This window comes from Rhinopithecus bieti, unplaced genomic scaffold (assembly GCF_001698545.2).
Source record: "Rhinopithecus bieti isolate Rb0 unplaced genomic scaffold, ASM169854v2 scaffold_36840, whole genome shotgun sequence".
Classification (NCBI taxonomy): domain Eukaryota; kingdom Metazoa; phylum Chordata; class Mammalia; order Primates; family Cercopithecidae; genus Rhinopithecus; species Rhinopithecus bieti.
In genome coordinates this window covers 1,232,099-1,255,828 of record NW_016816502.1, presented here as the reverse complement: position 1 = coordinate 1,255,828, position 23,730 = coordinate 1,232,099, and the positions used below count along the sequence as shown (strand labels likewise).

General features: G+C 39.4%; 2 protein-coding genes across 2 annotated transcripts in view; one reads left to right on the top strand and one right to left on the bottom strand.

The window, feature by feature from the left end:
• EIF2A (eukaryotic translation initiation factor 2A) overlaps positions 1-10,301 on the bottom strand; it is a 33,468-nt gene extending 23,167 nt beyond the window's left edge. The window contains exons 1-3 of the mRNA XM_017854921.1: positions 10,165-10,301; positions 4,296-4,365; positions 1,071-1,145 (exon numbers count right to left, since the gene is read on the bottom strand). Of these exons, the coding sequence (XP_017710410.1) occupies positions 1,071-1,145; positions 4,296-4,365; positions 10,165-10,192 (173 nt within the window). The 5' untranslated portion in view covers positions 10,193-10,301. The remainder of the gene's footprint in view (positions 1-1,070; positions 1,146-4,295; positions 4,366-10,164) is intronic.
• Positions 9,812-14,980, top strand: SERP1 (stress associated endoplasmic reticulum protein 1). The gene is made up of 3 exons (XM_017854922.1): positions 9,812-10,964; positions 11,221-11,296; positions 12,502-14,980. Exons 1-3 carry the CDS (start codon positions 10,881-10,883, stop codon positions 12,540-12,542), a joined length of 201 nt encoding a protein of 66 aa, XP_017710411.1. The 5' UTR covers positions 9,812-10,880; the 3' UTR covers positions 12,543-14,980.
• Positions 14,981-23,730: the final 8,750 nt, after the last annotated feature.

The following is a 23,730-nucleotide window of genomic DNA, read 5'->3' as shown; positions in this document are numbered from 1 at the left end:
AAAAAAAAAAAAAAAAAAAGGCACAGTGGCTAACGCCTATAATCCCAACACTTCGGGAGGCCGAGGCAGGAGGACTGCTTGGGCCCAGGAGTTTGAGCCTAATCCGGTCAACATAACAAGACTCTGTTTCTATTAAAATTAAAAAAAAAAAAGAAAAAGAATAAAAGACCAATTTTTTAAAATTATAAAAGCTAATTCTGCCAGCTACTTATAGTCATAAAAGGTGAATCAACTAATTCAACATGTTCTCTTTAGTAGTCAATTTTTAATAAGCAACTATTAATCCAATCTCACCTGGTAGTTGAAAGACTTCTGAATACATTACCATTGTAAAGAACAACGTTTAAAATTTGCTTTTCAAACTAATGCATGCATTTTCTCCCTTTTGAAAAACCTAACAGTATTATATGTGGTTTAAAACAATGTAAATAACTTTAAGCCAAGCAAGTATTTGGGCATTTGCATGGTCTGTGAAATAATATGTTGTAGTAACTCTTGAAAAATTAAAAAGCACTGGTTTTCTTAACAAAATAGAAGCATTTAATCAACATAACTTTTTGTGCAAGACCAATTTTGTAAACTGGTATTTTATGTAACATATATTATACTAAACATTCTTTTGAATAACATACACTTTTATATACATAAGATTAATAATAATAACTGCAGGCAGTTGTTAGCAATTTAACAGCAAAGATAAAGAGTATCTACATCTAGGATTAAATGAGTAAAGAGAATTATTTTCTCGGTGTTAGTGCAGATTTAAGAAACTCCAACCAATAACTTAGAGCACTATTTAAAACAACTTCTCAGTTTCTTTAGCATTAAATTATGTTTTCATACATTAATTTTTAATTCTAGGTAACTAGATAACTCAAGCAAGTCATGGCATATATATATAGAAACGAACAACTTTGAAGGTATTCTGTGTAACGAGAGGTAATATCTCACTACATCATGACATTAAAAGATGGATTTTATTAATGACACTCAAATATCTGTTATTCAAATAATGCCAGTTGTGTTTATATTCATGATACACAAAATATGTTATGTAAATGAACACTAACTTTTCTCCATTGCCCCAGGCAAACAAGGTCCCATCCCTACTAAAGGTACAGACTTTGCAATTCTTCCCAGATTCCCTGAAAATGACAAAAAAAAAAGTTTAAATGAATAAGCATTAATACTTTTCAAAAAAATCTGATTATAAAGTCAACCATTTCGTTATCAATTTAATAACTCAGAACTTGCACAAATTTAAGAAAATTCCAAAATACTTTCATCTGCCAAAATACGTTAAAATGCAATGCTAACAAACATTGTAAAGTAAGCTGGAAAATGATTTCATACTAACAGATGGATTAAAAAAAAATAGAGCCTTTTGGGTGAATAAGTTTGTATGGTAGGCCTTCTATCAGTTTCTCATGTGTAGAGATAGAAAGTATAACAATAAGAAGCTCCTCACTTAACTACTTGGGAATATTCTATCAAGTAATCAAAACTCTAAGTACTGTATCTCTGAACTGAAGATGTTTATTATGAATACATCACCCAGTGATAATGAATACCCAAAAAGAAATGTGTATCTGTGCACATGTAGATGTACATTAGTGTAGTCACAACATGAGATGAAAACTTCCTGAATTGCAAAATAACAACAAATGCATTGAGAACTGACTAATACATCCCTTACACTATCTTTGCATTAATTCATCGGCACAAATGAAGATGACATTTGTGCTTCTGCAATCACACAATAATGACAGCTTACACTCAGTTTATAGATATCAAAACATTTTTAAAATCTCTTTTCCCATGGTGCAATGGCTCACATCTGTAATCCCAGCAGTTTGGGAGGTCGAGGCAGGCAGATCACCTGAGGTCAGGAGTTCGAGACCAGCCTGGGCAACATGGCGAAACCCTGTCTCTACTAAAAATATAAAAATTAGCCAGGTGTAGTGACGGTAGAGTCACTGGTCAGTAGAGTCAGATGATAACAGCCTGATTATAAAGTTCCCCATTAACAGTCATCAAACAGTTCAGCTATAGGTTTCAGCATCTTTTGATGATCATCTGCCTAGATCAGTGGTTCTTAAGTGGGGTCCCCAGATTTGCAGCATCAGTATCACTGGGGAATTTGTTAAAAATGCAAATTATTGGGCCCTACCGCTGATCTAATGAATCAGAACATTTGGAAAGAGAGCTGTAATTTGGATTTTAATGAGCTTTTCAGATGATTCTGATGCTTGGTAAAGTTTGAGACCAGTGGCCTAGATTCATTTCTTGAGGATGACAAAATGGTAATTGTCTGATCCAGCATCCATTCTGCATTTATTAACTGGAATTCGTCTACAAAGCTCTTTTTCTCATCAACCATTTGGTTACTCTGATAAACAGTTTGTATAAGGCAAGATAAGTGCTTGATTCCTTCCCTTTATTTATCAATTTTCAAAGTAATGAGTGAGGACTCCATCAACCACCAATGCTGACCAGTAAGGTTTAAATGGAGGGGGTTTTTTTGGGGGGAGCATTTATATACTTGACACGCTTTATCTTTCTATTCATAATTCTTAATGTTCCCCTCTTAGGTTGGTGTGAATCTCTTCAAGTTGATTCCTACGACCCTTTAACAAAATCTCATTAAGTCTTTTATAGCTTCTTTGCTTTCTGGCACAAAAGTCCCTACCACAACTTGTACATTTTCTCTCCCAGACCTCGAGTTGACCACCTCCAAGGAAGTGATTCCTTTTAGTGAAGAACTGTATTTAGAGATCACAATCTGTAAGGCTGGGGTATTCACTGCTACTGTGTTATTGCTGCTTCCAGGCTTTTTCATTGGACAGAACTAGGAAATGCAAATGTTTTATGAAAAGAAATCATGAGTTCATATTGATACAGGCAAGTCCATCTTTTCACTCTAATGCTGAAAAATCTTGGTGCCTAACGACATTAATACAATTAATTTACTCTATCCTATAGTAGATTTAAATGACAATATCAACTTTCAGTTAAAAATAAAACTATTAGGCTGGCATGGTGGCTCAAGCCTGTAATCCCAGCACTTTGGGAGGACAAGGCCCATGGATCACCTGAGGTCAGGAGTTTGAGACTAGCCTGGCTAACATGGTGAAACTCCATCACTACTACAAATACAAAAAAATTAGCCAGGTATGGTGGCAGGCACCTGTAATCTCACCTACTTGGGAGGCTGAGGCAGGAGAATCACTTGAACCCGGGAGGCAGAGGTCACAGTAAGCTGAGATTGCACACCTTACTCTAGCCTGGGCAACAAGAGCGAAACTCAGTCTCAAAAAAAAGAATTTTGCACATTTTCATATGGTTATGCCACCAGCCTGATATAAACCTAGAATTACTTATTTTAGTTTCCCATTGTTTTATTTTTATTTTAATTTTTTTTTTTTTTGAGACGAGTCTCACCTTTTTGCCTAGGCTGGAGTGCAGTGGCACGATTTTGGCTCACAGCAACCTCCACCTCTAGGTTTCAAGCGATTCTCCTGCATCAGCCTCCTGAGTAGAGTAGCTGGGACTACAGGCACCCGCCACCACGCCTGGCTAATTTTTGTATTTTTAGTAGAGACGGGGTTTCGCCACGTTGGCCTTAAACTCCTGACCTCAGGTGATCTGGCCCGCCTAGCCTCCCAAAGTGCTGGGATTACAGACATGGGCCGCCGCGCCCAGCCTTTAATTTTTAAATTTAAATCAATTATATGGTCCAAAGTCAAAACTATACCAAAGCTCTTTCACAGATGAGCCCCTGCATCCTGTAACTCTCTCCCCTATAGATAAGCATTTTAACTAGTTTTGGTTTACTTGTCCATTGTCTTTTGGGGAAAAAAAAAATATCTAGCTAGCTACATACTATGTGCATATATATGTCCTCCCTTTTAACATCTTTTTCATTATGATTTCACTAAGATTACTGGCAGCGATCTGGCTATCAAATTTGCAAGTTTTTCTCATTCCTTAGAACTCTTGTAAACTAAAGGCTCGTATTCAGTCACACTAGTGTCTACACTTTTTCTTAGTATTGCTCCCCCTACCTTATAGATAGGCTTAAGTTACTATTTTCAGATCTGAAGATCATTTTCCTTGATAGAGAATATGTATTCTCTTCATCTTCGGTTAACATTATACAATACAATATTATACAATACAAACGAATTCATCTCTTCTTTTCCTTTCTTGTTCAAAACACACCACCAACAAAACACTTTAGATTGTACTGTATGTTCCCTGTAACATATAACATTACTTAACAAAATAAACCATACCTTGGAAACACTGTGCTTTCTGTAAAATGTGGTGGTCCATTCACCATGTACAGTCCTTCTGATCCTCGGACTAAAGAAATAAGAAGAACCACAATTACTTTGTTAATAAAGACTCAGTTAACACAAATGTCTTTTTTAAAAAAAAATAGCTTTAGTAAAAATATTAATGAAATCATTAAATATTTCATTGAACTATAGAACATTAGCAACAAAAGGGCATATTTTCTTACCCTGTTACATAAAATCATATAATTGCTGAGAAATACGTAACTTTTTAAATAAAAACTCGAAACTTTGTCACCACTGAAAGAAAGGCAGTTGTCTTGTGGTATAGAGGACATGAACTCAGAGGCTGACCTAAATTTATAACTGCCTGTAGAATCTTGGATACATTACCACCTCTGAATCTGTGACCTAATCTGTAAAATGGAAATATCAGAACACAGGATAGCTGTATGCTTTACATAAAGTAATAAAAAAAAAAGTATATGTTTAAAGTTTTTAGAAACATAAGGCATTATTAATATATTCACAATTTCTCAAACTAAGAGAACAAGTGGAATGAGACATATTCATTTACTAAGGCCCCAATGACAGCAATAGCCTAAAAAATGAAGTGGAAACAAAGTTCAAGATTAAATAACCATCTACAGAACTAGACCATACTTCTTAGTTCTATGTTTAAATTATTTTATTTTATTTATGTTTTTGAGACAGGGTCTTGCTGTCACCCAGGCTGGAGTACACCGGCACGATCAAGGCTCACTGCAATCTCGAACTCCTGGACTTAAGTGATGCTCCTGGCTCAGTCTCCCAAGTAGCTGGGACTACAGGTATGTGCCACCTTGCCTGGCTTTTTGTTTTGTTTTATTTTGTAGAAACAGAGTCTCACTGTTGCCCAGCTGATCTTGAACTCCTAGGCTAAGGCAATCCTCCCTCCTTAGCCTCCCAAAGTGCTGAGATTATAGGTGTGAGCCACCGCGCCTAGCCTAGACTACACTTTTTTAAATGGTTGAATTAAATGCTTCTAAAGCTGAACCAAATAAATAGATTCATTTGGTCAACAAATGCTTAGCGGGAAAAAAATGAACAAACTACCTCCTAGGCCCTATGTTGAACATTGGCGATATAATAGGAAAGAAAATCAGCCTTGTCTCTGACCTCATTGAACTTTGCAAACAGTAATCAAATAATTAGCCAAATACACGGAACTGTATACCTGTGTTTAGAGCATCAAAGGAAAGCTATATGGTACCACTGAGGGTATAATAGAGAGTTTTGACCTAAAAATGGAAGGTTAGGGAAAGTATCCTTTAAAGTGTTTTGTATCCTGAGATGTAAAGGATCAATGGCAGTTAACAAACAAAGAGAACAGTAACAAGTGCAAAAACCCCATGGAAAGAAACATGACAGAGCATCAAGGGGATGGGAAGAAGGCCTATGTGGCTAGAGGATGACGAAGCTGGAAAACAAAATAGGGCTCAGGCCAGGCGTGGTGGCTCACACCTGTAATCCCAGCACCTTGGGAGGCCAAGGCACGAAGATGGCTTGAAACCAGGAGCTCGAGACCAGCCTGGGCAACACAGGAAGATGCTGTCTCTACAAAAAGTAGCTGGCCATGGTGGCACATGCCTGTAGTCCCAGCTCCTCGAGTGGCTGAGGCAGGAGGATCACTTGGACTTGGGAAGTCAAGGCCACAGTGAACCATGATCATGTCACACACCACCAAGCCATGTTAAGTTTTGTATTTCTTGCAGAGACGAGGTTTTGCTATATTGCCTAGGCTGGTCCAAACTCCTTAGCTCAAGCAATCCAATCTGCCTTCCTCAGCCTCCCAAAGTGCTGGGATTACAGCTATGAGCTACCTCGCCCAAACTGACATTTTGTATTTCTAAGATACCTTGCTAGATTCAATTACTTTGTAGTTTCATATACATTTTTATAAAAGGATACACCATTTAATTAATTTACTCTTGATAAGCTGTGATACAAAGTTTATTAGAAAAAACACAAAATCAGGTCCATAACAGAACATAAAAACAAAATATGGACTAAAAAACCTTTCAATACTGAAACAATTTTTTTCTACATGTAACTTTCTAACAAGGAGTCCTTTTTAATTACAAGTATCTGAACGTGAAACTAAATACGATGTGAAGTTAGCTCAATATAGTGTATTCTGAGTTTATGTGATTCCCCAGTTTTAGAGATTTCCCTCTTCAATCAAATGGGATCGGCAATATGTTCTAGCAGAAAGAAAAATCTACAATGCAAGCAGTTCTTTTCATTAAAACAACAAATAAACGCCAGAGTTTCACACAGTAGCTGTGTGAAATACATTAAACATCTACATAATTTTTTCAAAGCTTACTAGCCTTTTTAGACACTCATATACTATTTATTGCTCTAGGCCTGAGTTAGAGAAAAACACAGGGCTTCAATAAACAAGGATCCTATGGCAGGGGTGTAGTCATCTTTAAAATATGATACTTTTCCCAACTCTTACATTCACTGAACTACGTATTAGTTTAGGAAAATGACTCAATTTTGAACAAATTATCTCTGTGACTTCAACTGGTCAAGCAGATTAGACAATGTGAATTTCATATAATGGACACTGCTGTTTTATGTGCCTAGCACCCAGCTCCTCTTCTTTAGGAGGCTCTCATTTTCTTTTGAGGAGTATCCAGGAGTGAGAATATAATTTAGTGCTGACTACATGATTAAAAGTTGACTGATACAAAGATGAGCCAAGCAAAGTCAAAGGCAGTTAGCCTTGAGATTTTTGCTGAGACTACTGGCAAAAATGTGTTCTTTCCTTTGGAGCTGGGCGTTTGGTTGAATGTCAGTTTAAAGATGAATTTAATCTGGAGGAAAGCAAGAGCCTAGAGATGAAGAAAAACAGATTTCTGGACAGTGGTGGCCCACGCCTGTAATCCCAACACTTTGGGAGGCAGAGGCCAGTGGATCACCTGAGGACAGGAGTTCGAGACCAACCTGACCAACACTGTGAAACCCCATCTCTACCCAAAATACAAAATTAGCTGGGTGTTGTGGTGCATGCCTGTAATCCCAGCTACTTGGGAGGCTGAGGCACAAGAATTGCTTGAACTTGGGAGGTGGAGGTTGCAGTGAGCCAAGATCACGCCAGCCTGGGCAACAAAAGTGAAACTCTGTCTCAAAAAAAAAAAAAAAAAGAAAGAAAAACAGATTTCTGAAGCATGTGAGTATCTGGATCTAGCAGCAGTGAGGTTTTAGGTTAAAAACAAATCCCTTTTTCACCTGCTTTGGCTTGTCATTCCCAATTAAGAGTTGGGGTTAACAAAATTTACTGGCTAATCTGCAAGCTATTCATAGCTCTAAAATCCCATGAGTCTAAATTTAACAGAAGATCTTGGAAGTAAAATAATCTACTGTTGAATGAAATATGTACATTGAGAATGCTTAAAAGATTAAACAGTTTGTTCTAGTGAAAGAAAAATGGACCACAGAGTTGAGCAATCTGAGTAAGTATAATCCTAATCCTGCCAATCTGCAGTGTGAATCTGACCACTTAATCTCTCTGGGCCTCTAAGAATATGAGAATATCAAGAGTACACTGAACAGACAACATTTAAGCTTTTACAAATTCCCTCATTTTAAACACTGTAAGACAATTGTCATCCTTGGTTAATTTACTATAAAGTGGCTATCCTTCATTGAGAAGGATAGTCTAAACAGATAAATCTAATCTAGATCTCTTGTATGCACAGTTCACAATACGGTTTGCGCTCTTATGAGGCTCTAATGCCCCCACTGATCTGACAGGAGGGGAAGCTCAAGTGGTAATGCTCGCCTGGTACCAGTCTGGCCCGGGGGGTTGGGGACCCCTGATTTAGAGTATCTATTGTCTACCAGGCACTGCACTAGTACTGAGAAGACAGATATGAATAAGACCCTGTCCCTGACATTGAAGGATTCACAGTCTAGCAGGGGAGAAAGGCAAGTGAATGTCTAATTATCCTACTTAGTAAGTGAAACAAAATTTCAAATACACTTAAGGTACAAAAATAGCCCAGGAAGTGACTGACTCTATCTGGGTAGAGTGAGGAAAGGCTTCACAGAGCAACGATATCTAAAATGAATTTTAATTTCAACAGATGATAAAGAGTTTGCCAAATCAACTAGAGGCATAGGATAGTACTAGACTGAAGAAACAGGTTGTTCAAAGGTACTCACAAGCAGTTCAGTATTGATGGAGCACAAAATAGGATGGGATAGCAAGGAAATAAATGAGTCTCAAGAGCACTTCAAGGATTATAAATGGTTACATACCCTATGCTACATGGGATGGAATCTACCCTGTAAGCAGTGAGGAACTAACTACTGTAGGCATTTTTAAAGGAGGGGTTATTTATCAGATGTTAAAATGTCGTATTTTTTTACTAGAGTTCAAATAAGAATTTAGTATTTAAATTTGTGAATAACAAGCTACCTTTACGAACCGAAAAAAAATTTATGTTGCCCAACAGTCTTTGCCTAACATATTATCTAGCACATTATAGCCAGCGTTTGAGAAATGATGGCTAAACTGTAGAAGACAGACTGAGTATCTGTGGGCATGGTGCTTAATAATAAAGATTTTAAAATGTAGAAATAGAAATATAGACTGGCAAAAAGTGAAAAAATGTTTTAAGGTTCCTTTTTTTTTTTTTTTTTGAGACAGAGTCTCGCTCTGTCGCCCAGGCTGGAGTGCAGTGGCACGATCTCGGCTCATTGCAACCTCCGCCTACTGGGTTCAAGCAATTGTCCTGCCTCAGCCTCCCACGTAGCTGGGATTACAGGCGCCCGCCACCACGTCCGGCTAATTTTTTTGTATTTTTAGTAGAGACGGGGTTTCACCATGTTAGCGAGGGTGGTCTCGATCTCCTGACCTCGTGATCCGCCCACCTCGGCCTCCCAAAGTGCTGGGATTACAGGCGTGAGCCACTGCGCCTGGCCCTTAAGGTTCCTTTCAGGGGGTGGGGGGAAACGGAGGGAATAGCCTCCCCCCTCAAATGCAGACAACGTTTCTCTTAATGACTTTTTTCCTTCTATATAGTTATCAGAACTTAACCAAAGCCTTCTTTTCCTTCCCAACTCTTTCCCTTACATAATACTCATATGCAAATACTCCTAGCCACACCCTAGTAAAGCAACTTCCCCAGCATTGTCCAATCTAAGTTTATTATCTTCTTCAACACTACATACTCTGTCTTCAGCTTCAAAATTTCAAAAGTCCTCTAATGTTTTAATATGCTCATAACCATTTCAAAATCAAATGTTGCTATAATATCTCTATCATGCTCACTGCTATACCTCTTCCAACCACACCTTCATCATTTGAAACCTCCATTACAGCTCCACTCTCCCTATTCAGTCCTACAAACCTCATTAAGGAAGGCAGGCTAGAATTTGGAATTACTTAAGTCCAGGTGTATTTAATGTGCGTGGTCATTCTAGTGGACTAACTCTGTTTGTCTTTGTCCTTACTGTAGAGCTAAATGCCTTCACAAGGGCCCGTGTAACACCAGTATCGCAGACCCAGGTGTCACAAATTCAACTAGCACATTCTGTTTTTCTCCCCCTTCTTCTATTCCTGTAGAAGATGAATCCGCAGGCAAGAATGATGAATGAGTGAAAGGGAGGGGGAATACGAAAGCCCAGAGGCGGAGACTTCACTTCCGATTGCCACGCTGTATCAAGAAAGCCAAGAGATAGTCTGGCCTTTCCGCAAGCCACAAGAAAAGGCAGATCAGACTTTCGGGCTCCTCGGGTAGTTCTCAAAGACAAAGACAAAAATAAGACACTAGTCTGAAGAAAGAGAGTCCCTTGCTTCTTCAGAACTCACCTGTCAAGAGCGGCGTGGACGGCGCCATGTTGTCCCGGAAAGAGAAACCGCTCGGGTGAGAGTTCACGAGGGCCGAACCCGGCCCCTACACGTCTCCTCCTGCGTGGAAACAGCGAGCTGGTGTTTCCGGAGCCATCAGCCTCGGGGCCAATCACTTCTGGTTTCGGAGTGACGCGCAAAAGGCGCCCGAACGCGCAAGCACAGATCTGGGGCGACGCTCGACAGAACTTGGGAGGGCTGGACTGGGGCGGGTGCGCCTGCTTTCGCCCTCCTTCTCTAGCAGGAGGGGCGCGCACTTCCGCGGGGCGGAGCCCGCCTAGTGCTGACGTTGGCAGCCGAACCCAAAGTAGATCGAGGCGGCGGGCTGCACATTCCCGTTGTTGCGTTGCGTTTCCTTCCTCTTTCACTCCGCGCTCCCCGCGGCGGCCTAAGCGGCGGCGACTGCGGTGCGAGAACTACCCGGCGGCCAGTTATCTTCCTCCCGCGCACCCACCAGGCTTGGCCAGTCAGTCGGCGACCGGCGACCGGCGCCCGGCTTGTGCTCAGCCCCCGCGTTTTCCGCGCCCAGGCCCAGCGGCCGTAGCCGGCGCCTGGCCTGAGAACCTCGGCGCTCCGGCGGCGCGGGCGCCACGAGCCGAGCCTCGCAGCGGCTCGAGAGGAGGCAGGCGAGCGAGCGAGTCCGAGGGGTGGCCGGGGCAGGTGGTGGCGCCGCGAAGATGGTCGCCAAGCAGAGGATCCGTATGGCCAACGAGAAGCACAGCAAGAACATCACCCAGCGCGGCAACGTCGCCAAGACCTCGGTAAGTAAAGAGCGGGCGCCCCTCTGCGTTCCGCAGCCGGGGTCCCTGGGGCCGCGTCGCGTTTTCTGCCGGATCCGGCCGACTGTGGGCTGGTGCCGTGGAGGGGTAGGGGCCCGAGTCTGCGAGCCACCAGACTGTAGGGGCTCGGGAACCGAAGGGGAGACCTGTGGGTGAGGGGGCCGGCCACCGGGGCTGTGGGAGCCTGGGGTCCGAGTGGTTTCTCTGCATCTGAAATGGTGGATTTTCGCTTTTGCAGAGAAATGCCCCCGAAGAGAAGGCATCTGTAGGACCCTGGTTATTGGCTCTCTTCATTTTTGTTGTCTGTGGCTCTGGTAAGTGTCTTGCGGGCTCCCATCAGGTAGAGTCTTGGGTTGAAAGGGTTTGGGATGACGTGGTGACCGGTCAGTAGTGAGTCCTACCTGCGTAGTTCTTAACCCACCTGCCGAGGACTCCACATAGTTCATCTGAACCAAATTACTTGTTCCACATATGCACAGAGAGTGGTGCTGCAGAAACTTCTCCTAGCTTAATTTGTACTCACAGGAGACCAGAAAGGAGGTCAGGCCTTGGTAATGATAGACTTGGAATAAATGTAAGACCGGACAAAACCTAACGGAATGATAATTCAGAATGTTTTTTAACTCCATTATCAGTCTTTGCAAAGGAACCTATAAATATGTACATACAGATGTTAGCACTTGATTTAACATATACCAGAATCTAACGTCTGAATGTCAAAATTGAGTATATTTTATAAAGTAAAGCTTTTGCAAAAAATTGATTCACTATAGAGGAAATGTACCTGATTGGCATTTTAATGTGTGAGTCAAAAGTTTTTAGGTTAATAAAAGAAACGTTTGACATATGGTTTAAAAAAAATTGTCAGGGCAGCCTGCTGTCAGAGTAACAGACACTTGCCTTTGCAAATAGATTACAAAAAAAAAGCCTTTCCTCTCTTCGTTTATTTTCTTAATATGCAAGCTGTTAATATTGAAGTAGAAGTTTGTTTTCCACTTTCTAAAGTTACTGAGATTTCTGTTTAACGTTTCACTTTGCCTTTCTTCTGCAGTTACCAATTGGAAACTTTCCTGATAAATGGCTGAGAGCCAAGCAGTTTATATAACCTGAAGATTATTGAATTTCAGCTTTGTGAGAATGAGGAAACATGCTTGTGTTATAGGCCAGGCCTTAAACGGATGCTTATTTAGGGATAAACCAAAATACTTCTATGCTGGAAAAACCTGTTTGCTTTGGTGCTTTAAGTTCTTTGTAAAATGATTACTTATCTGCAAGTTCTCTTGGTAATACTTAGATATAAAATTCAGCGAAGCTAAGATTAAAAAAAATAACTCAGGGACATTTCATTGTTTTATTTGTTCAGATAGGCCTGTCTTCACTTCTTATTATGATGAAGTTATGTACCATTTGCAAATGTAAGAGTACCTTTGGATTCTACAGCTACCTTAATTAATGTTTGTTAGTCACCAGACCTGTTTTATTCAAAGCTTATTTTAATATTTGCTCTTTCTTTTTACAGCAATTTTCCAGATTATTCAAAGTATCAGGATGGGCATGTGAAGTGACTGACCTTAAGATGTTTCCATTCTCCTGTGAATTTTAACTTGAACTCATTCCTGATGTTTGATACCCTGGTTGAAAACAATTCAGTAAAGCATCCTGCCTCAGAATGACTTTCCTATCATGCTTCATGTGTCATTCCAAGATTTCTTCATGAGTCATTCCAAGTTTTCTAGTCCATACCACAGTGCCTTGCAAAAAACACCACATGAATAAAGCAATAAAATTTGATTGTTAAGATACAGTAGTGGACCCTACTTATTCAGTCAATTAAGAGTAAGTTTTTTTATGTGGTTATTAAAACACTATGAACAATTAGTCTAAGTCTGCATAGACAGGGTCTAGATTTTGTTAACCCTAATGTATAAATGCAGTTAGCTTAAATTATAATTTGAAGTCTTGTGGTTTTTATATAGCTAGGCACTTTATTACTCTTTTGAACTGAAAGCACACTCCCTTATAGGGTCATGTAACTGTCCTGTAATAAGGTGCTTGTAAATGGAACAACTGCATAGCCTAGTTTTGCCACAACCTTTAGCATCTAAAACTTTTTAAAAGCTTCTAAATGTCTAATATAAAGGGAGATGCTTGTAGCCACAACATCTATTTTACCAATATTGTTTCCATTACACTACCTTGGATTTCGCATGAGTGAGTATAGTAACCCAAGATGCCATAGAAAAAACTTAATCATTTTCTGACTTAATCAGTTACTGTGGTTTCATTAAAAGCTGCCGTGGTGGAGTGAAGTCAATCAGGGAAGGTTTGTTTATGTTACATTGATTATGTTACATTGATTTCACCAGAATTATTTTAATATATCAAAGGGGTTTACTATGCCAAACAAAATTCTAGGGAAAATACTACTAAACCTGGATTCCTCATTAGAACATGCTGTTGAGTCCAATGTGCCGTAAGATATTTTATTTTAGCATGTTAAATAGCACTTTTAATAGCAAAAAAAGGCACATCAACTACAAAGTTATCCTTAGTTTGGAAGTGCTTTTCTAGATGAATGATTGAAATGCCGTTAGGGTACTAGACACATCAGCCTAAAGTGGCATCTGGAATTGAATGGATTTACTCATAATGATCAGTCTTTAGTCTTCCCTTTGTTATATGATTTTATAGGTTATGAATGATCAGATTTACGTTTTACTAATGGTAAGGGTGAGGGTGATAGGGCAGGTTTTGGGTTTTCTAGTACTGTTGAAAACTGCAAGTACTGGCTGTTTGTATACTTAGCCATAACTTGGTGAATAAAAACCTGAGCAGTGTCTATGTATTAATGCGTTGGAAAGAAAGCTGCTTGTGTTTGCTTTGTTAATTGCCTCAGGATATTTCTTTTAAAATAAGCTGTTTTAAGAGGAACAGAAGGGAAATCTGCTACCTAGTCTATACACAGTGTGAACCTCATAGAGGGCTTCTGATACCCTCAAACGTGGAGAACAGTAAGGGAGCGGAGTGGTTAAGGACTTTCAGGAACTTAACTATTCTGGAATAAGAAATTAATCAACTGACCTTGGGCCGGCAGGTTTTTAACTAAATTGTTACTTGCCTTTCTCACCAGTTAATCAATTTCTGTACTTGTTTCCCTTTTTGAAACAAGTATCTTGGTTAACTAATTCTGTTTTATGGTTGCGCTAAATTCATAGCAGGTGCCTTATTCTTTGCTTTGAGTCAAACCATTCCATATCAGAATTTTCCTTGGTTTACTATAGATAATTGGCTTTAAGTTGTTTTTGTTTTTTAATGTACAATGTTCTGATAAATTTGACTGTTAAATTGCTATAACTGGCAATCATTTTACATATGTAAAATTGCGTTCCCTTTGTATTTCATGTGTAATTTACCAATTAAGTGCATTTTATATTTAGGTTGGATTATGCATGTTTGGGTAAATGAAAGCTGTGTCTTATTTGATTTATTCTTTAAAAATAAAGTTCCCTGAATATTTGATGCTTTTCTTATAAAAGCAGATGATTTTACAGTTATCTGAGTGTACCTTTTGTAGTTAGTAGAAAATGATTTTAAAGAAGGTTTAGTATTGTACTTAAAAGAAATGGTATGCAGAGGCACAGATGTAAGATTTATAACTGGATATATAGAAAGCACAATGATTTGAATATTTTTCCAGTTAGGATTTCCTAATCTCCTTGTCATCCAATTCAAGCTCAAGATAAAGCACAATTCTTTGATCTCCCTTTGCCAGTTGAATTTTATGGATCATCTAATGTTGAGCACAGCATTACTCAGTTACTCTTTGTGGTTTAGCTCTAACATTTCAACAAGTTGTCAATTATTGTATCTGTTTATCTGTTGGGTTGTATATAATGTTGCTCAAAATAATTAAGTGGACTTCCAAAAATAAGATTTCCATTGTAACAGGATGCATTGTAATGGGCTTTGACTTACATTAAAGAAATGTGGATAGTCAACTGCAGGGCCATGACTCTTCTCACTGAAGTTACTAGAGTCTGTTGGTACAAAGGACGACCATGTAGAGCTGGATTATGTTCCTGGGCTCAGTAGCAGGTTCACCGACAAAACTTTATTGTGCTTTATTGTCTAAAACTTAGAACACCAGATTCTCCGTTTGGAAATTGTCTTTAAGTTTGATTTGCCTTTACCTGGCTTTTTAGTTTTTAAATTTATTTTTTAGATGCAAACCCTAACTTCAAGAGGTAGGAGTTGGTTGGCTGCAACAGCAAACTCTGTGGCACTCCCTCAGAGAAGCATTTCCTGTCTATACTTAGTACCACACTAGCTACTTGTACTACTTTATTTTCAAATTGAATTAGGACACATGTCCTTATTTAGAAAGAGGATTAATGAGCAATAAAAGGCTAGAAATTAAGGGAAAAAATTAACTGCCTAGGCTTAGGTAATTTAAAGTAAATTAAAATGTATCACAAACCTAAAGATAGCAGGGACATGGAAAATTTAGTCCAACTGCTTCAATTCGCAGATTAACAAAAACATGCATTTTAGTCAATGAATAACTTATATGCCAGGTATGGAACTGTGAATACATAGTCCCGACACTGAAATATCTTTCAGAGCAGTAGAGAAGGAACAGACATAAAATGAAAGCATAACCACAATCGTAATAAGTATTTCAAAGGACAAGTAAAACCAGATAAATTTTTGTTGTTTTTTGTTTTTTTCCATCACAGAGCCAATTGGGGGAAAGCACAAACGAACCAAAGTTTCTTGTACCCTATGGTAATAGGAATGATTGCACAACTTGCACTTAGAACACTTCTGTTTTCATGAGCTATTTGCTTCTGCTTTCACAGAAGTTCTTTAATTTTTTAAAAATTGCCAATTCAAAGAAGGAAAAAGGAATCCATCCTTTTATGGGTGCATTAAAAAAAAAATTAGTGACAAATTTACTTTCGGTGCTCTCTCTACAGCATAAAAATGCAAGGGTCAGTAATGTTACCACTGTGATACATTCAAGGTTACATTTTTAAAAATTATTTTGCTAGAGTTTTGTTGAATAAGTTTTCATCTGGGCCGGGCGCGGTGGCTCACTCCTGTAATCCCAGCACCTTGGGAAGCCAAGGCAGATGGATCACCTGAAGTCAGGAGTTCGAGACCAGCCTGGCCAACATGGCGAAACCCCATCTCTACTAAAAATACAAAATTAGCCGGGTGTGATGGCACATGCCTGTGATCCCAGCTACTTGGGAGGCTGAGGCAGGAGAATCACTTGAACCTGGGAGGCGGAGGTTGCAGTGAGCCAAGATTGTACCATTGCTCTCCAGCCTGGGCAACAAGAGCAGAAACTCCATCTAAAAAATAAAAAATAAAACATTTTTCATCTGTGATGTTGAAAAGTCTAAAATAAATTATTTTGTTTTGTTTTTAATTTTTTAAAAAATAGAGGTGGGGTCTCTCTATGTTGCCCAGGCTGCTCTTAAACTCCTGGGCTCAAGTGATCCTCCTGTCTCAGCCTCCCAAAGTGCTGAGAAGACCGGCAAGAGTCACCGCACCTGTCCAAAATAAAATTTTAATAGGCAGTCCAGTAGTCTGAAAATGAAGTAATGTGCTCTCCAGAGATACTTTTTGTATCAAAGGGTTTAATGAATATTTTCCAATGTGCATATTTCTACTTTGCAATGCAGATAGAACAAATCTGTGTATTTATTAAAACTGATTACAGTATCATTACATGGACTAATAACATTTTTATTTTCTAATACAGTGTGTTGTGGAGAAAGCCTGCCAAACAGGAGAATGAGAATAATTTATTTTGAACTGAAATAATTGATTCAGGAGCTTTAGAAATGATCTTGATTGGCCCTTTTATTTTACATTTGAGGACATACGGCCTAGAGATACTGTCCTTCCTGACACCAATAAAGCAGTGACAGAGCAAGGATTAGAAAACTGGGTTTGTAATGATGAAATTGTCACTTAGTATGTTGAATGCCAAGGAATTACGCTTTAAGCATGTCTCCTCTTTTTTTTTTTTTTTTTTTTTAGAAATTTAAAACACTTTTATATTAAGAATGTAATGTCTCATTTTACCTGCAAAGATTATGTATTAATCTAACGAAACTCTGTGAGTTCTCCATGGTGATAAAATCTGAAGATCTGTTAGCCTCAGATGGCTTCCCACTGCCGTTGGGAAGAAATAACTCTTTCTGCCTTGCTTTTCAGGAGGCTTCACAACCCACCTTTCGGCCTTGTCCTCCACAGCTTCCCTCCATAGAACTGTTCTAGCCCTGATTTTGCAGATACCTTGTACTTTAGGTGGTTTTGCCCACTTTTCCTGCATTAAGATACTACCTACCCTTTCCAGCTTTAATTTCACCTCTCCTGTAAAGCTTTCTCTTGCCATGGGATTCAGGAAGACTGTCTTTGGGACATACAGCTCTGGACCAGTTAGCATTTATTATGTTTACATGTTTATTATGTGTGTTTCTTAGTTTCTCAGACATGGAATACTCAAGGACAAAGGCTATATTTTTTCTTTATTTCTTCATCTACTGCCATCACTCCCTTGGCTAGTACAGAGCTTTACACATATAGTGGGAGTTCAACATACTAGTTGAGTGATAAAGTGAAAAAGATCGATGAATGCCTTATATCAGGATAATCTTTAAGAAGCCGGTCTTTTTGTAAAATCCTCTAACCCTGGTATAACAGTCATCCCAACTACTTCCAAGCCTGGTCACCTCTGGTTGATGACTGGGCTCAACACCAGAATTCAGTTTCTTTACCCTTTAAACAAACTCCTCCAGGATAGGCTTGATATTTGGAAGTACTTAAACAGTCATATTTGAGAATGGTTCATAATGTGTCATTGAGAAAACAAAAAAGCGCTTAAAGAAAGTTGACACTTTACCACACTGGTCAGTCTGGTTATAAGGAAAGAGTCAAACAGCCATGCTTGCTGGTAGAGCAGGTGCTTGTGGGCTGTCAGCTGCCCTCTGTCCCAGCCCCATCATAGGGTATAGGACGGTACAAGGACACCACACCAGTGCACCCTTCTCTGTGCCAGACCCATGCAAACCAGGCGAGTAGACTCCAAACCAAATCCAGCCCCTGAGTAGAGACAGCTTGCTCTCCTCACAAAGGAGTTCCCCACAGTAAGTCCACACCATTTTGACTATCATTTAGGATGTGGTGTAGTTGCCAAACCAAGTCTCACATTGGGCAAAGGAGACTTCCAGCACCCTTTTGGGAAAATGTCATCGATGGAGTCACACAAAGCACCCTACTCACAGCACATCTAGCTTCTGGCACCCAGAAGTGCCATGAGACCAGGGTAAACCACCAAGACGCTGCGACTTTGTTTTCTGTTTGACATATGCAGCACCAATAAACGCACAACTGCAGATCCCAAAGCACAAATGCATCTGGGATTGAGATAGATTGTAATTGCAGATAAAGCCTAAATCATAAAGTTGATTTTACAGTGGGAGTGTCCAAGCATGTTTCTGCCTAGCTCCAGCCCTAGTTACTAGTGCACAATCTGCCTGTCAATTACTCGTGGATTAAGTGGAGAAGAAAGGTACCACAGACAGTGAACAACACCCGGAAAGTCGTTTGTTCTTGCTTGAGAATAGTATAAAGATATTTTTCAAGGCCAGATTCCTTTCTTTTTGTAAACATCCCAATAAAATTCATCTATGTTGCCAAACATACACAGGGAAAACTGACCCAGCAGAATTTAATACTCAGCCTGGTTTTGTCCAGGCGCGGTGGCTCAAGCCTATACTCCTAGCACTTGGGGAGGCCAAGGCAGGCGGGTTGCTTGAGTTCAGGAGTTCAAGACCAGCCTGGGCAATATGGTGAAACCGTGTCTCTACAAAAAATACAAATATTAGCTGGGCTTGGTAGCGTGTGCCTGTGGTCCCAGCTACTCAGGAGGCTGAGATGGGAGGATTGCTTGAGCCCTGGAGGCAGAGATAGCAATGAGCTGAGATCACACCACTACACTCCAGCCTGGGCAGTGGAGCCAGAACCTGTCAAAAACAAAACAACAGCAACAACAAAACTCAAACAAAAACAAAAACTCAGCCTGATCTTATCTATTACTCAGAGTGTAGTTTGGGGACCAACAGTAACCTGGAAGCCTGATAGAAATGCAGTGTCTCAGACACCCCACCAAAGGCCCACTGAATCAGAATCTGCATTTTCACAGGATTCTCAGGTGATCTATCTGCAAACAAAACTTTGAGAAGTATTGAAAAGGGCCTTGAGTTCTGGTTCCAGCTCTGGCACTAACTAGTTCCATAGTCTTGTATCCCAAAACCTCCTTGAGCTTCATTCATTTCACTTGAGGAAAACAAAACACCCACCTGCCTCATACAGTGAAGTCCAATGATGGTAAAATCACTTTGAAAAATTAGAAATACTCTATGCAAATAAGATACCACTGACTTTGTGAGCTGCAAAACCAATAGAGCTTTGATAGGTTGAAGGACCTTCCTCACTGAAAACAAAAAGAAATCATAGCCTTCATATTGATATTTGGCTTGGCTGAAAGTCACCTACCATCCTAGGATCACTAGCTATTTTTAGATCTCAAATTATACTTTTACCTTTCCAAAGTTTTGCCTTCCAAATGGCTTCTCAAAATTTATAGGACTGTGCATCATATTTTGCTATTTAGCTTCCGCTAAAAAACGTTTTGCACGTAGCAGGTTGAGAACATATTGGTCTCAAAGATTACTCTTCCACACTAGTTAGCTCTGCTTCAGATGCTCTTATGACACCCCTTTTATTACCTTACATCAAAATTACCATCACTAGGAAGTGCGGTGATTGTACCTACAGGTAATGCCACCCTGGACATGAAAAAGGCACTCGGCAAATATATAGGCTCTTAAAACTTGTCCTTGAAAAGTTGAATTCCCATTAAAAGAAAACAGAAAAATGTTTAGAGAAAATATATGGAATTTGGACTGGATGTGGTGGCTTATGCCTTTGATCCCAGCACTTTGGGAGCTGAGGTGGGAGGATTGCTCAAGCCCAGGAGTTTGAGACCAGTCTGGGCAATGTAGTGAGACCCCATCTCTATAAAAAATAAAAAACATAGCCAAATGTGGTGGCTCATGCTTGTAGTCCCAGCTACTTGGGAGGCTGACGTGGAAGGATTGCTTGGGAGGTCAAGGCTGCAGTGAGCTGAGATCACACAACTGCACTCCAGCCTGGGTCACAAAGTGAGACTCTGTCTCAAAATAAATAAAAAATATGGAATTTGATTTTATACCTTCCTCATTTTCAAATAAACTTAGATTTACAGAAAGGTTGCAAAAATAGCATAGAGAGTTCCTGTATATCCTTTACTCCACTTCAACTAACATTAACATCTTATATCCAGGGTATGTTTTTCAAAACCAAGAAATTAACAGTACAGGAATACTTAAACTAACTTAGGACTATATTTGGATTTCACCAATATTTCACTAATATCCATTTTCTGTTTCTGGATCCCGTCAAAGTTACCACACTTCAATGTAGCCTTCAGTCTTTTTGTTTGTTTGTTTGTTTGTTTGTTTGTTTTTAAGAGTGTCTCTTTCTGTCACCCAGGCTGGAGTACGGTGGTGCGATCATTGCTCACTGCAGCCTAGAACTCCTGGCCTCAAGTGATCCTCCTGCCTCGGTGTCCCAAAGTGCTGGGATTACAGGCATGAGCCACTGCACCTGGCCCTCTTTTTTATTTGTTTGCTTTTTAGTAATGAGGAAATTGTGCCTCATATCAGATATCAGATAAAAATTCAGTACGCTAGATTTTTTAATATTTTAATTATAAAAGTTCAAATATATATAAAATAACATGACATGTCTACATGTCATTATCAATATACCACAGTTGTTAAAATTTTGCCATATTTGCTTCAAATCTCTTTTTAAAAATGTAAACAAAATGTTACAGTTAGGGTGAAAATAGCCCTTATTTGCCCCTAAAGTCAATGTAGGCTATTTACATATTTTCTGGTACTTTTAGAATACATGTATAAATTTATAAATGAAACATACCCTTGTACACTTTTAAGATTTTAATAAGTGGTATCAAGCTGTACATTGTCATATGAAACTTTACACTCAATGTCATTTTGAGGTTTCTTCAGTGGATCTGTTTCATTCATTTGAATTGTTTTATAGAATTTATAAATAAGCCACATTTGTTTATCTAACTTCCTTATGAGGGATACTGAAGTTGCTTCCACTTGTTCCCACTTGTTTGAAATCTGGGTTGTAATGAATATGGGTGTTTATATTAATATATTTTCTCCTTGTTTAGCTGTATACAGAATTTCTCTAGTCTAGAATTTGGAACGTCTGGGCATGCGGTATGTACATCTTCAAATGTATGAGGTATGGTGAAATTGCTATCCAAAAGAGGGTATAAAAAACATTGTTTCCGCTAGCAATGTGCAAGAGTTCGTCTATCCTCAAGTGCTCACTAAAATTTCGTTTTATCAGATACTAACTTTTGCCCATCTAATAAGAAGGTAAAGTTGCCTCCTTGTTTTAATATGCATTCTCTGATTACTAGTAAAGTTGAGTAACTTTTCAAGTGCTGGCTCTGAAGCCTGGATTTGTATCTGTTTTCTGTCACTTTGTATCTATATGACCTTGGGCAATCTAAGCCTCAGTTTTCTCAACTATAAAATAAAGATTAAATGAGCTTACATATGTGAAACACATAGAAATGAGACTGGTGTAACAAGATGCCCTGGATTCATCTGAGATATTTCCTTCTCTAAACTTGGAATCAGCCTTTTTCTCCAGGAGTTCTGGTTCTTTTTATCAGGATATGGTATTTAGAGATTGCAACCTGGACTCTAGGGGAGCTCATTACAGCTGTGTTGTCATTGCTTCTAAGACTTTTAGTGAACATAGCTTATAAAACATGTATTTTTAAGAGGAAACTTATACTGTTATTTATACTGGTATAATTTATACTGATATTTCCAATTCAAATGTAAGACTATAGTTTTCACTTATGTCTTTAATTTTATGTTTGTATCCCTTAAAAAAATTTTAAGAGACAGAGTCTTGCTTTGTCACTCAGGCAGGTTTAGTGGAGTAGCTCATTGAAGCCTCAAACTGCTGGGCTCAAGTGATCCTTCCGCGTAAGGCTCCTGAATAGCTAGGACTACAGGTACTCACCACCATGGCTGGCTAATTGTTTGTATTGTGTTGTAGAGACAAGGTCTCACTATGTTGACCAGGCTGGTCTCGAACTCCTGGGCTCAAGTGATCTTCCCACCTCGGCCTCCCAAAGTGCTGAGATTACAAAGAGCCACTTTGCCCAGCTTTCCTTCATGTCTTTCAACAATGTTTTGCAGTTTTCAGAATATAAGTTGTTAAATTTATTTCTAAGTACATTATTCTTTTTGATTCCATTGTAAGTGGAATTTTCCCTTAATTTTATTTTCTTTTGCTCACTGCTACTGTGTAGATAGATGTTCAGTTGTTTTCGTTTATTGATCTTGTACCCTGCAACCTTGTAGAGCTCATTTACTAGTGCTAATAGTTGTTTAGTGAATTCCTTAGGATTTTCCACACACAAGATTATGTGATCTGCAAATAGAGAGTTTTACTTCTTTCCTTTCCAGTCTGAATGCATTTTCATTTACTTGTCTAATTACCCTGGTTAAAATTAACCTCCAGTACAATATTGAATAGAAGTGGCAACAGTGGGCTGGGCACGGTAGCTCATGCCTGTAATCCCAGCACTTTGGGAAGTCGAGGTGGGTGGATCACTTAAGGTCATGAGTTCGAGGCCAGCCTGGCCAACATGGTGAACCCCATCTCCACTAAACATACAAAAATTAGCCGGGCGTGGTGGTGCACACCTGTAATCCCAGCTATTTGGGAGGCTGTGATGGGAGAATTGCTTGTACCTGGGAGGCAGAGGTTGCAGTGACCCAAGATCGAGCCATTGCACTCCTGCCTGGGAGGAAAAACAAATGGCAACAGTAGACATCTTTGTTTTGTTCTGGATCTTAACAAGAAAACATTCAGTCATTTACCATTAATTGTGATGTTACTTGTGGGTTTTTTGTAGATGTCCTTTTCTTTTCTTTTTTTTTTTTTCAGATGGAGTCTTACTCTTTTGCCCAGGCTGGAGTGCAATGGCATGATCTTGGCTCACTGCAACCTCCGCCTCCTGGGTTCAAGCAATTCTTCTCCCTCAACCCCCTGAGTAGCTGGGATTACAGGCGCCCACCACCACGCCAAGCTAATTTTTGTATTTTAGTAGAGATGGGGTTTCACCATGTTGGTCAGGCTGGTCTCGACCCCCTGACCTCGTGATCCACCCACCTCGGCCTCCCAAAGTGCTGGGATTACAGGCATGAGCCACCGCGCCTGGCCAGATGTGCTTTATCAGATAGAGGTTTTGGTTTGCTAGTATCTCTGTAGAATTTTTACATTTATGTTCATAAGAGATCTTGGTATAGTTTTCATTTCTTGTTGTGTAGGTTTTGTTATCAGAGTAATACTGGCCTCATAGAATAAATCAGGAGTTATTCTCTTCTGTTTCCTGGAAGAGTTTGTGAAGAATTGGCATTAATTCTTTAAACATTTTATAGAATTCACCAATAAAGCCATCTGGGCCTAGGCTTTTCTTTGTGGATAATTGTTTTGTTACAAATTCAATTTCTTTTCTTCCCCCCTTTAGACAGGGTCTCCCTCTGTCACCTAGGCTACAGTGCAG